This window comes from Lynx canadensis, chromosome A2, assembly GCF_007474595.2.
Source record: "Lynx canadensis isolate LIC74 chromosome A2, mLynCan4.pri.v2, whole genome shotgun sequence".
Lineage (NCBI taxonomy): Eukaryota > Metazoa > Chordata > Mammalia > Carnivora > Felidae > Lynx > Lynx canadensis.
The window spans coordinates 52,218,432-52,231,372 of record NC_044304.2 but is presented as its reverse complement, the minus strand read 5'-3'; the positions used below and the strand labels follow the sequence as shown (position 1 = coordinate 52,231,372).

Below are 12,941 nucleotides of genomic sequence, written 5' to 3'. Positions count from 1 at the left end.
TGACTTGAGCCAAAATCGAGTTGGACACTTAACTCACTGAGCTATCCAGGTACCGAGAAGAATAACATTCTATTTGCCAGACACTTGGCGCACACTATTATCTCATTTAATTCTCTCAACGGCCCTGCCAGAAAAGCCCTATTCTGTCCATTTGCACAGATGAGGAAACTGAAGTCAGAGTGAAGCCACTTGCCTAAGGCCACCAGCCATTATGGGAAAGCTGAGAGCTGAAAGCATGTGTGTCTAGCTGTTGGGGTAATGCTTCCAACAGAAGCAAGGGATAGGGCGAGGTGAGAAGGGTGAATTGCATCCTTTTGTCAAGGGCAGCCTCTTGGTCCCTCATCTGGGCACCCAGAATGAAGCCTCTGGACCCTGCAGCCCTAGGTCCAATTCTGACCTTACTAGTCAGAGCCTGGACCATGGGGAGGGGGCTTGGGTTTAGCAGCAGCGCCACCTGGTGGCTGATTTGCTGTCACCAGCGCCCGCCTGAGCCCAGGACTCTGGGTGGGAGAGAGGTGATGAGGAAGGAGAGGGAGGCCCAAGGCCCAGTCTTTTCTGCAAGAGACTCAGGCCAACCCAATAGTCACCTGGTATAGAGAAAAAACTAAGGACTCCGGGTTTGATACACCTGGCTTTGAATTCCAGCTCAGTCTATGTGACATCGGGTAAGTTCTTCCCCTACCTCTCTGGGCCTGTTTCCATATCTGTAAAATGGGAATGAATCACACTTGAAGTGGTTGTTTTCCAGCTTATGGAAAATACGTGAACCTATCCCAGGTGCATGGTAGGTGCTGAATAAATGGTACTTCAGGTGGTCAATGGTACTGGCCTGTGCTCTACTCTTTCCTCTGTCCCCTCTCTCCCTCTGACCAGGGGCTCCCACAGAAAAATCCCAGACTTCCCTATTGGGGCCAAGCTCCTGCTCAGACTACCAGAGGCTGCTCCTTCCAGAAATGGTTGGCTTTGGAGAGATACTCAAAAGGCAGGCAGAGAAAATTCCGTGGAGAATAAGAAAAGCCAAGTGTTGGCTAATTGGTACACCCAGGTGGGGGATCTCCAGAAGAATCAAGCCTGCTCCACTCTTCTGAGGTCAAGTTCATGGAGTCCTGGGCCCAGGCACAACTTGCCCACTGCCTCCTGATGTTTGCAGTTCTGGCTGGGCCTCCCCATCACTGCCAGGTAGGCCCTCCCTGTCCTCATTCAGTCACCTTAGCTCTAACGTCTATGCCCCGCCTCTAGGAGCATTTCCAAGCTCTCCTCCTCCCCTCCTTCACTTCCCTCAAGGCTGCATCCTACAGGGTACCCCTCAGAGACTTACTTCCCACAGGGACCCTAAGTGGCCCCAGAACTCTGCATGGCTCTAGTGTCCCCCAGTAATGACCAAGGGCTCTGATACTTTTTTACAGCTCCTTATGGCCCCTAGCAACTCTGAAGTGCCCCCCAAAAGCCTTCATTTTTTCCAGCGGTCCCCTAAGAACTCCCATACCCACCCTCCAGTATGCTCAACCCCTCTTAACTCCTAAAGGCTCCATCTCTCACTGATTCCACATAATTCTAGCTCCTCATTCAGTACCTCTCAACCTCTCCTGCAGGTCTCCAGGGTTCCAATGGTCCCTTCCACTCTCAGTGCCTCTCATTAGCCCCAAACATCCCTTTGTCCATCTCACTGAACCTCAGTGACCTTCTATCATTTCTGAGAAACTATGGAGGCTTCCAGAAGTCTCTTGTGTCCAAAAGATATTTCAAGGCTCCTAGAGACTTTCCAACCTTCCCCACCTGGCCTCCATCATCCGTTTCTCCATGGCCTTTAATGATTCTTCAGTGCTGATGGCTGTGATGGCACTCAATGGCTCCCAAAAGTGGTCTGTGGAAAGTGCATGAGCCTTGGAGCCAGAATCCCATGGGGCTGTTACAGCAGCCCTGCAACTATCCAGCTCTGGGACCTTGGGCTGCCTACTCTACTTCTCTGAGCCTGTTTCCTCATTGGTAGAAAATGAACACCATGGCAATCCACAAGGGGATTGAGGGCAAGGTGATACATATGAAGGATCCCAGCATGGTTTCAGCACCGAGTGGGTCTTCAGTGCCTTTTGATTCCCTTTCCCATGGTTCCCCACTCTATGGCAAGCCAAGCATTTGTTCGTTGGAGGCCCTGTCCCGTGGAGCACCCACTCTGTGCCAGGACTTGCACAGTGCCATCCCAAAGGAGCTCTGAGAGAATGAGGAGGGGCCACCCTCACAGCTGGTGAGGTTGTACAAGGAGTTGTAAGAGTATACCAGGGATGGGGAGGACTTTCTTTTCCACCATGTTCCCCCAAAGACAGTACACTACCTCTACTTTGGCTTGGGCTGTTCCCTCATCTCAAATGTTCTTCTTGCTGGTGAAATCTTCACATCCCTCAAGGTGCAGCTCAAGTCCCACATCCTTGGTTAAGAGGTTGGGCACATGGGCTCTATTTAGACCCAACAAGCCTTGGCCCAGCCCAGCTTCTTCATCTTCCAGGAGGTATATCTGGTATCATTTGGGTAGGTGGGGGGGAAATTTTTTTACCATCTCCATAATTTTAGTTCCTCCATATGAAAATGGGATTAATAACACTTCTTAGATTTGTTGTGATGCTCTGGTGAAGTAATGCAGGAATGACACTTGGAACACAGTAGGTGCTCAGTAAAGAGTTCTTTCCCCATGCTTGGCACTCCCAGAGCACTTGGTCCCTGGCACATTCCACCCTGTAGTTTCTCGAACAGTACATTTGCATTCCCCCCCGCCCCCCCCCCCCCCCCGTAAAGTGATCTTATTCAAACCTGAGAGGCAGAGAAGGCCAAGAGTTGGCAACAGATGGACTTTGCTCCCTAATGGCTAACAAGCTGCCTGGGTCAATGATCCATTTGATTTTTAACAGTCTGAGACGGTGCAGAGGGTCTCTAGGGGACTCTTAAGCCAGCTGTTTCCTCTCTGCATTTCATTTTCTTCACCTTTCTCCCAACGGCTAAGCTGAAGTCCAGAAAAGTGGGCAGACTTGCCCAGGGATGCAGTGCAGAGCTCAAACTAGCTGGAGAAGGCTGGGGATAGGAAGCAAGAACAGCTTCTCCATGTACTTACCCCTGTCCAGGGGAGTGTGGACACCTGTCCTCTTGACCTGAAAGAGCAGAAACATTCAAGGAAAGGGGATTTTTCCATTTGTCTTAATATCCCCAGTTCTAGGTCCAGGCAGGAAACATGACGGGTACTCAGTAAAAGCCTGCTGAATACATGACCCAATTTCTAAAATCTGCAGCCCTCAGCAGAAAGTATCAGCTCCTCAGTGCCTGATTCCCTCCCCTGCCCCCTTTCCCAAAACCAGAGGAAAATCTCCTAGGTCTGAGTAGACTTTGACTTCACTTCCAAACCTCCTCTGTGCTCTGGTTATTTGCAGTGCCTAACAGAGCTAGGCTGCAGGGTCACATTTGGCCAGCAGGGGTCACTAACACACACTGCAGGCTACAGGGTCTACTGGGTAAAATAATGCCATAGTTTACAATTCTGTAAGCTTAAGTGTCTGCAAATCAGATTTCCTGGGGATGAGGGAGACCCACATTTCTGTGACCCAGTCTCTTTGTGTCTTAAATGCTTTGCACCAACTGCTTAATACACTTTCAGACACGAGGAGGGAATGGTGGCAGATAGGTGACTGTACCAATCCCTGTGGCTCTATGAAATTATTAAGTTCTCAAGGACCCTCTGGCCATCAGAGATTTTCTGAACCTGGAACTCTGTGGGGATGCTTTCCTTGTGAGTGGATGCTACTGCCTAAGAGAGGGTGAGAGGCCAAGACAGGTTTGGGTGGATCCTGAGATCGGGGATTTTAAACAGAAGAGTCAACCACACAGGAATGAGCAGACACTGTATATGGATGATCTCACTGTTCTGTGGACTATCCTGGAGCCCAAACCAGGGCTGCATGTTTCAAATCATCATGTCTTTCCACCCTACCTTGTCTGCCTCAGACATGCAGGTCTGCCAGCATGGAGACAGTAAGGCACAGTGATTCAAGACTGGGTTTTGAGTTCAGACAGACCTGACTTCTCTGTGTCTCAATTTCCCCTATCTGTAAAGTGGGGGATGTAATACGTGGGAGGAGCCTCTGTTATCGGACTATTTTGAAGGAGTAAAGAGACAACTTTTGTAGAGGACCTAGCACAAGGAGATGTTCAATGTATGGCGAGGAAGGAAAGGAAGTGTGGGTTCCTACAACACCCTCGGGTGCTTCTAATTTGTAATCCTGAGTTAAAATGGCAACCTCCAAGTATGGAACCAAGGTGGTTTTGCAGGTATATTGTGGAGGTAATACAGTACAGGAAGAGCAACTCAATGAATACCACTCTGCTGGGAACAGCCACATATAGTGTGTTCATTCCTTTAATTTTTAAAAATGAGTAAGCAGACAATCGTGTGTCCTTTGAATACCCAATAAAAACGTTCATTATGTAAAACAGTACAACCTTTTTCATTTTTTAATAATTCTGTAAATATCTCAGAAAGGATGTATTGTTTCTAATGAATATCAAAAAAGTCACCACAATGACATTTCCCCTGCCCCCACACTTCCCTCCCCGCCCCACCCCAAGTTGCCCAAATACTAGTAGGAAATTACAAAAAACAAAGAGCAAAAGCCCTCCCTCCGCCCTGCCCCATGAGTAGTGTTAAGTGAGTGAAATGTTAAGTGCCACAGGTACAATGCAGTGTGTCCCCAGCAAGACCTCAGAGCTGTAGGTGGAGAATCGGTAGCAGCAGCAGGGGGGAGTCTCCTTCCCCGGGACCTGGTGGGAGAAGAAGAGTAGCCGAGGACAGACACAAGCAGAGGGCTCAGCACAAGGCCCAATCTTCCTCGGTCCACTTCTGGGGCCACCAGGTCAGACAGTGTAGGGAGAGCCAGGCAGGCCTGGGCAGTGTGTGCAAAAGGGGGCCCAGAACCAGGCGTCCCAACCTGCCTCGGGGGTGGGCACTGGGCATCCCTTCTAGCAAACTTGGGCTTCAGGTGGGGGCTGGCCAGAGCAGAGAAGCTGTCAGTTTGGAAAGTTTTGGGTGAATCAAACAGGTGGGTTCCCTATGGGAAACTCAAGTCTTAGTTTGGAGAAAGCTCCTGTTTCCATCAAATAAAACCGGCAACATACAGGAAAAGGATAAAGAATGCACCTTCCCTGTCCCCAAATAACTCAGAATCCAAGAGAGAGGGTTGATGAAATCCAGTTAAAGAAGAGAGGTCAGGCAGAGGGGTCTGAGGCAGCACTGGCCGCACCCCCCAGCAACCCCAGGCCTGCACAGAGGGAGGGGTGGGAGCCAAGTTCTCCCCTCCAGTATAAGTGCCAAGGCTTCTCAGCCACCTGGTGAGAGAGGCAGGTAGGATGGCTCCCAAAAACAGGGTGGGGAAGAAGCCTCTGAGAGGAGGGTCTGCTGGTGATAGGAAAGAAGATGGGGAGGACTGAGAGGAAGTAGGACAGGGGGAGAGAGAGGAGGGCAGAGGACAGCAAGAAGGAGAAGAGGTGACAGGCAGATGGAGAAGGGGTCAGAGGAGAAAACCAGGGCTCAGGCCCTACTATGGCTCCTTCCCCTGGGAGGCTGGTGGAAGGTTCTAGACACAGATCCCTGCTGGAGCAGCAGCAGGACAAACAGCCACAAGGGAATAGCGGCTGCTTCCTGACCCCAAATATTAGCGCCCAGGAGATGCCAGCGAGCCCCATGAGAATGGAGAGGCAGAGATGAGGGGGGAGAGCAGATGGATAGGACAGGAGGAGCCCTGTCATGGGGGCCGAGGACCTGGAAGGACTCCAGAGAATGGAGCCACTCACAGACGCATCAAACTAGAGTTTTACGGGGAAACACCACATCATTTTCGCAACAAACTTGATTTTAAATAAGCAGGAGGTGCAATGCAGGGATGATAGCTTGGGAGTGAGTCTTCAGAATAATCCGAGATCAAGGTCAGGCCTGCCAGCCAGTGAGGCACACTGAGAGAACCCCCAAGAGATGTGGCAGGGCCAGGAAGGACCTCAGAGATCACCGGATCCAGCCCTCCCCATTTGAGAAATGGGGAAACTGAGGCCCAGGGAGGTGATGGGAGCGCCCAAGGTCACTTAGAGGGATCAGGGCGGAGGTGGGGTTGGGGGTGGGCTATAACCCAGGAGTCCTGAGTCTGGTGGGACTTTCTCTCCTCTGACATAGCCTTGCTGTCTGCAAACCCACTACTAAGGGATCGGGGATGGCAAAGGCAGGATTTGAAGGCAAAGGCTTCCTGGGGGCATGGAGGACAGGCAGCTCATCAGGGACGAGCGTGGGATGCGGTCTGGTCAGCTAAAAGGCTGACGGAGAACAGGCATCACTCCCACCCCACCTGCCCCACAGCCCAAGTATAAAAGTTTGACCATATGATACAACTTCTCCCTACCCCCTAGAAAACATTGGTTAACACCATCCTAGCACAGAAGATTCTGCTAGTCCCTGTACAGTATTATCTCTTTGTAATGTTACTTACATGATAACTGGGGGCAAGGAGGGGAATGCGACTTTCCAGAGTGTACACGGCCACCTTAAAATTAACTTGTTAATAAATCCTGTGCAAAACGAGCAAGCCTCTATCATTAGGTGAAATACATGTTTCAGGTATTCATTTACACACATGGGGTGGGGGGAGGAAAGGAAGGAGAGGCATCCGAGGTGGAGGTGTTGCTCAGAAGTGTGTCTCCTTCTCTGTGATGGCTGCAATGGTCCCATCGCCCTTGAGTTTGGCGTCACAGTCATTAACCATCACCGTCCGTGGGCCTCCCCCAAGCTTGCCCCGCATTTTCAGATCAGCGCTGGGGATGGTCAACTTCCGGAATTTCTACGTGGAGAGGAGAAGAGCTGTCTGAGAGGGATTGCCGGGGTCCCGGCACCTGCCTCGGCCTCTCCCACCTGCATGGGTGGACACCACGGGGCCACAGAGCCATCAGACCAAGATCTGGGCCTTAGCGCTGCCACTTAGAGCTCTGTTCTGATGAACTGACCTTCATGGGTCTCAGTTTCCTCCTCTGGAAAATGGGGACAATGAGGAGTAAGGAGATGGCTTGTACAAGTGCTTAGCCTTGTACCTGGCCTACTGGGTGTAATCGGGGGCTGACCACCTCGTCCCTCCCTGTGGTGGAGAAGAGCAGCTGGGCTTTGAATCTCTGCTCAGCCACTCACTAGCTGTGTTGGGGAAGTTACCTAACCTCTATGAGCTGCGCTTTCCTGTTCTGTGAAATGGGATAATAGTACTTGCCTGCAAGGGGTGTTGTATGAGGGAGCTAAGGCTCACTCTAGGGCTGTTTACATGATTGCTGGATAAATGGGTATATTTCCCACAAAAGGGATGTCATCACATTGCCACTGTCCAGGGGAACACGTGGTGTGTGCCATGTGCTCCTCTGGCCATGCTTGAAGATGGGAACATTGTCACAGCCACAGCCCCATTCCACTTGGAAAGTGGCCAGCACTGGGCTGGGCACAGATGGCATGACTCTCATCCTGACTGTACCAGTGAGGGAGCAGAGGACACAGGCAGACTCCTGACACACGTCTGCTGCCACAATGCTGCCTGGGGTCCCACACCTCAGCTTCACATGTACCCCACACATTCCATCAGGAGAAGACACTATACCAGGATTTGGGATGTCCTTGCTGGGCATAAACCCTTTCCCCCAGGGAAGCCGCAAAGACTTGGGAGGCCTGTTTTTTCATGATCAAGGTTCCGTCTTCTCTTGCAGATACTGCCATGCCTAAGAGGCTGAACCTACGTTGTCCAGGTGGGATAAGCAGCCCGATTCCCCCGTGCTGAACGCCTCCTGTGTGCCAGGCACTGCACTAAGCTCTTAACACAGGACAGGGGCAAAGACTACTGGCTCCAGAGCCAGGCGCTTGGGTTTGAATCACAGCTCTGCCACTGAACTGGGGCAAGAAACTTAACCTCTCTGCGTCTCAGTGTCCTCATTTGTCAAAGGGGGAGAACAAGGGCACCTGTCTCCTAGGATTAACATGAGGTCCAGTTTAGTTGAGCTTGTCACAGACTAGCACAGATATCTATCCTCACAGCAGTTCTCAGAGGGGTAAGTACCATTGACCCCATTATTCCTTCCAGATCCTTCCTGTCAGCTGGTAGAACCTTCAGGGATGGCCTGGAAACCAGTTCTGCTGTCTTTAACGAACCTTGCTCTCTGTGGAGGCAGGTATGGGAGCTTAGGGACGTGGAAGAAGCTCAGGAAACTAGCCTCTCCTTCCCCAGCCCTCCCTCGCTCCCTCCTTGCCAGGCCTGAGCTGATCTCTGGAGGATTTGTAAGGCGACATAGAGCATTCCTGAATACCAAAGGCCACAGAAGTTTGGACAGGGGCCGGCAAGGACCACAGACATGGTTTGGTTCCAGATCAAAATTCACCAACTGCCCTTGACCTATATTCCCTGCAGGAGCCAAGGAAACTTTCTTTGGGGGCATGAGCAGGTCTGAGAAAGGGGCTTTCCCTCTCGGCTTGCTCCTTCTGGCTGGATATGTGGAGCTTTTTTCTGGAGCTTAGGCCCTTCAGTGGGCAGGCAGGCTGGTTGAAGCCGGCTCTGAGCTGCATTTGGGTGTCTGCACACACAACTACTCCCATTTCCCTTTGGCCTTGTCCTGGAGAGAGAAAGGTCAACCCCTGAGATCCCTATCATGTGGCACTGGGGCAGAGACAGAGTCTGGCAGTGGAGTGTGGCCAGGCTAGCAGATGTAGGAGGCCGCAAAACTCAGGCAATGAGAGCCCAGACTTCAGAGTTTCTGCTCTGTCACTCTGAGGCTGTGTGCTCTTGGACAAGCTGCTTCACTTCTCTGTGCTTCAGCTTTCTCCTCTGCGAAGCGGGGGCAGGAAGAGCCTCCACTGCAGGGGACTACTATGAGAATTCGATGGTGCAGTGTTTGTAAACAGAACAGCGTCTGGCACGTAGCAGTTCCCTAAATGAGTGAGAAAGTGACTCAAACCATCTGATGTGCCAGCAGGTGGGAAAGTAGAGTAAAGAACCAGCGGATGCTCTGGAGTACCACGGTGTGTTTGTAACTCTGCCTGCCACCAAGGGACCACATATGGTGCGATGCCGCTGACAGGAAGTGCCCCGAGCAGGCAAATACACAGAGACGGGAGATGCGTGGTGTCTGGGGTGGGAATGGGGAAAACCGTGAAAGGGCATGAGGGGTCTTCTTAGGGTGGTGGACAGGTTTTAAAGCTGACTCCTGGTGATGATTCTCACACACAGAAAATTACTACAAAAATCACTGAATGGTACACCTGACATGTGAATTTTAGGATATATAAAACATACTGTAACAAGATTGTTTTTAAAAAATTTGTTTTCCACCATGGAAAGCATTCTGAAGTTTCCTCAAACAGTTAAAAATAGAACCTACCATATGATCCAGCAATTTCACTTCTGGTATTTATCTGAAGGAAAGGAAAATACTAACTTGAAAAGGTATGTATGCCTCCATGATCACTGCAGCATTATTTACAGCAGCCAGGACATGGAAACAACCTAACTGTCCATCCGTGGACGAATGTATAAAGAAGATGTGGCATGCATATATATGTATGTATGTGTATGTGTATACACACACACATACACACACACACACACACACTGGAATATTACCCAGCCATAGAAAGGGAAATCCTGTTTGTGACAACATGGATGGATGTTGAGGGTATCGTGCTAAGTGAGATGAATCAGAGAAGGACAAATACCGATGGCATCACTTATATGTGGAACCTAAAAAAACCCAAAAACTGAAAAACAAACAAAAACCTAACACACAAACAAACAACACCTAACAGAGCTCAAAGATACAGAGAACAGACTGGTGGTTGCCAGAGGTGGGGGTGGGTGGGGAAATGGGTGAAGGGGGTCCACATGTACAAACTTCATGGAGACATAATAAAGAAGTCAGAGACATAATGCACAACATGGTGACTATGGTTGATAATACAGTACTATATATTTGAAAGTTGTTAAGATAATAGATCTTAAAAGTTCTCATCACAAGAAAAACATTTGGAACTGCGGGGTGATAGATGTTAACTAGACTTAACTGTGGTGATCACTTCACAACACATACAAATGTTAGATCATTATGTTGTTACCTAAAACTAATGCTATATGTCAATCATATCTCAAAAAAAATTGGTTTGCTAAGCTTTGGCTGTGTGATGCTCACTTTGGGTTGAATGATTTAACTTCTCCGAGCTTCAGTTTCTCTACCTATTGAATGCAGAAAATGAGGCCAGCATTTGCTTTGCTCTGAGGACTAAAGGAGATACAGCACGTACAGAGTCTGGCACGGTGATGACACGGGATAGGTGTTCCCCCTCCCTTCGCCCCAGGTATGGGGTCCTTCATGAATTAACAGGACAGTAAAAGCTACCACTTGGTCAGTCTCTGTTCCAGGTCCTGGTCTGAGTGCTTTTCCCTGTATGAACTCACCAAGTCCTTACAAAATCCTCTGTAAGTCAGGAACTGCTGTTGTCCCCATTTTACAGATGAGGAAACTCAGAGAACCTGGCCCAACCTCAAGGCCTCATATAGATGACCTCATATAATGGAAACAATGAACACCTGCCAGGGAGGGGCTGGCAGTGGCTTCCCTGAGAGACATGCGAGGGCTCATTCTTAACACACTCCCTGCTCAGGTAAGACCCATGGACTTGCTCCTGCTCTTTGGCCCACCCGAGGCAGAGCCAGTCCCCGCATGTGCCTCAGCCCCCCCTCAGAGCTGCCCTTGCCAGCCGGCCTCCTGCCCGGGGCTGTCTCACCTCAGGCAGCGTCCCCTCTGTCTTCCACACCTTGATGAAGACCCAGAGTGGGATGCACAGCATGGACGAGAGTGCCATGAGCCAGCCAATTCCGTAGCCCCAGGTGGGGTAGGTATACATGTTGTTGTACTTGAGAGGCTTGTACTTGACCAGGAAGAAGATGAAGATGCCCTGTGGAGAGACAGGAGAGGTCCCTGGGGGCCCGGCTGCAGGCCTGTGTGATGGTCTTGGACAGGGGAGGCGCTGCACAGGATCGCCAGCACCGCGGGCACAGGGAAGGGATGCCCACAGGGCCCAGTGCCTCCTCGGGGCTCGGAGCTCCTTCCCCCCCCCCCCCCAGGAGCTCCATCCGCCGCCTCTGCCCAATCAGGGATTTTCATTTTTCCCTAGCTACTTCTTGGCGTTGCTTTCAAAGTTGCCTTTCAAAACCATGATGGTTTGTGAAGATGCTCTGAGATGCTTCACATGCCAAGCACCTGGTAAAGAGCAGCGGGGCTGCAGTTTTTATCAAACATCCATTCACAAAGTCCCCTCCAGGGTCTGGCCTGAGGGGCAGAGCATGAGTTCCAACTTTACCCTCAATTCTGTGGCTTTCTCAGTTAACTGCACAGCTAAACATTGTCCGTGGTACAATCCTTGGGCACCACGGAGACAGGCCCCGGACACTTAGCTTGTGGGTATAGAATCCAAGGCTTCGAGAAGGGAGAAGACTTACTTGTGGTCACCCAGCAAGCTGGTGGCAGAGCTGGGATCCCAGGGAGGCCCCTCCCTGGCCGAGCCCAGAAACTGACCCCATGACTCCAACTTAGAAAGCTGTTGGGTGCCGTGGACTCTGAATTCACAGAGGGTCACCCAGGGGGCCGTCACCTCCTCAGTTTCAGCCTCGGCCAGGCTTATGGCGCTAGAGTGGAAAAGCGGGTGGGCGGGCTGGAGGCAGCTTCTGGCAGGGCCCTTACCGCACAGATCCCGGGGGTCACAACCTTCCAGCACCATTTAATGAGCGACAGTGGCCGGTAGCCAATCATGTCTTCGATGTTATCGTAGAAGCGATTGCTTCCTGTCCAGGATAAAACAGACAGCCACACACACATCCCAGAGAATTTTTGTACAAGACTCAGACAGAAGGCTAGAAGTGTTTGCTTTTCCCAGCCCAAGACAGACAAATGATGGCAGGGACCTTATTTACCACTGAACAGCTACCAAGATGTTATGTATGTGAGGTTTCAGAATATACTGCAGTAGGAGGAATTCTGGTCTGATACTGGGAACACCACTGACCTTGGGCAGTGAGGCCCAGGAAACAGTAAAGAGGAAACATTTCTGGGAACAAAGTAGAAGGTGGTCCCTTTGAGAGGCAGACCCTGGGCCTGGCTGACATGCGTGGGGGCTGGGGCAGGGCTCTGAAGGCGACTGCTTGGCTGGACTGTTAATGAGTAGGGCAGCCCACAGGGGGCCCTGTTGCCAAGCTATGCTCCCAGTGGGGGTGTCCATCACCAATGAGTCCAGATCCTCATCCACTCATAGGATATAGGAGGAAACAGGAGGACCACAAGGCAGCTGCTGACTGAGGGCCAGGCACTGTGCTTGTTGTTTTGCCCACACTATCTCCTACTTGTAGACATGGTGAGGGCTACTCCATTTTACAGATGGGAAAATTGAGGCTCAGGGGCAGAGAAGCACAGGCCCAAGGTCACAGTGCCTGAGTCTGGAACCCCTCCCTGTGCTGCAGGGGTGTAAGAGTAAGAAACTCTCTTGACAAGTATGAAAGGCCGAGCCCCTGAGGAAAGGAAGAAGAGGTGGACACAGATGGAGACAAGCCACGGAGAACCTGAGCCCTCCCGGGCCCCAGGCGTCCATATGCTGGGCACCACGGCAGGCTGCTGGGGTGTGGGTGGGCCCGGCCTCTACTCACCATACACCCAGCCGATGCAGATACACTCAAAGATGGCCACAAAGAGAAGGCACATCCCGCTGGCAGCATAGGAGTCGAAGAGCTGGAAGATGTACATGCCACCCTGCAGAGCAGGAGGACAGATACATGGACAGAGGGACGCAAACACACATGGGAGAGCAGGGTTGGCCAGCTGGCCTCGGAAAGGCCTCTGCTGTGCCCTGGGGC

The 12,941-nt window shown here is 51.2% G+C and overlaps 1 protein-coding gene across 1 annotated transcript in view; it reads right to left on the bottom strand.

The window, feature by feature from the left end:
* Window positions 1-4,383: 4,383 nt before the first annotated feature.
* Window positions 4,384-12,941, bottom strand: part of SLC6A11 (solute carrier family 6 member 11) — a 134,002-nt gene continuing 125,444 nt past the window's right edge. Inside the window, exons 11-14 of the mRNA XM_030307407.1 lie at window positions 12,735-12,837; window positions 11,779-11,879; window positions 10,823-10,993; window positions 4,384-6,860 (exon numbers count right to left, since the gene is read on the bottom strand). Coding sequence (XP_030163267.1) covers window positions 6,708-6,860; window positions 10,823-10,993; window positions 11,779-11,879; window positions 12,735-12,837 — 528 coding nt within the window. The 3' untranslated portion in view covers window positions 4,384-6,707. The remainder of the gene's footprint in view (window positions 6,861-10,822; window positions 10,994-11,778; window positions 11,880-12,734; window positions 12,838-12,941) is intronic.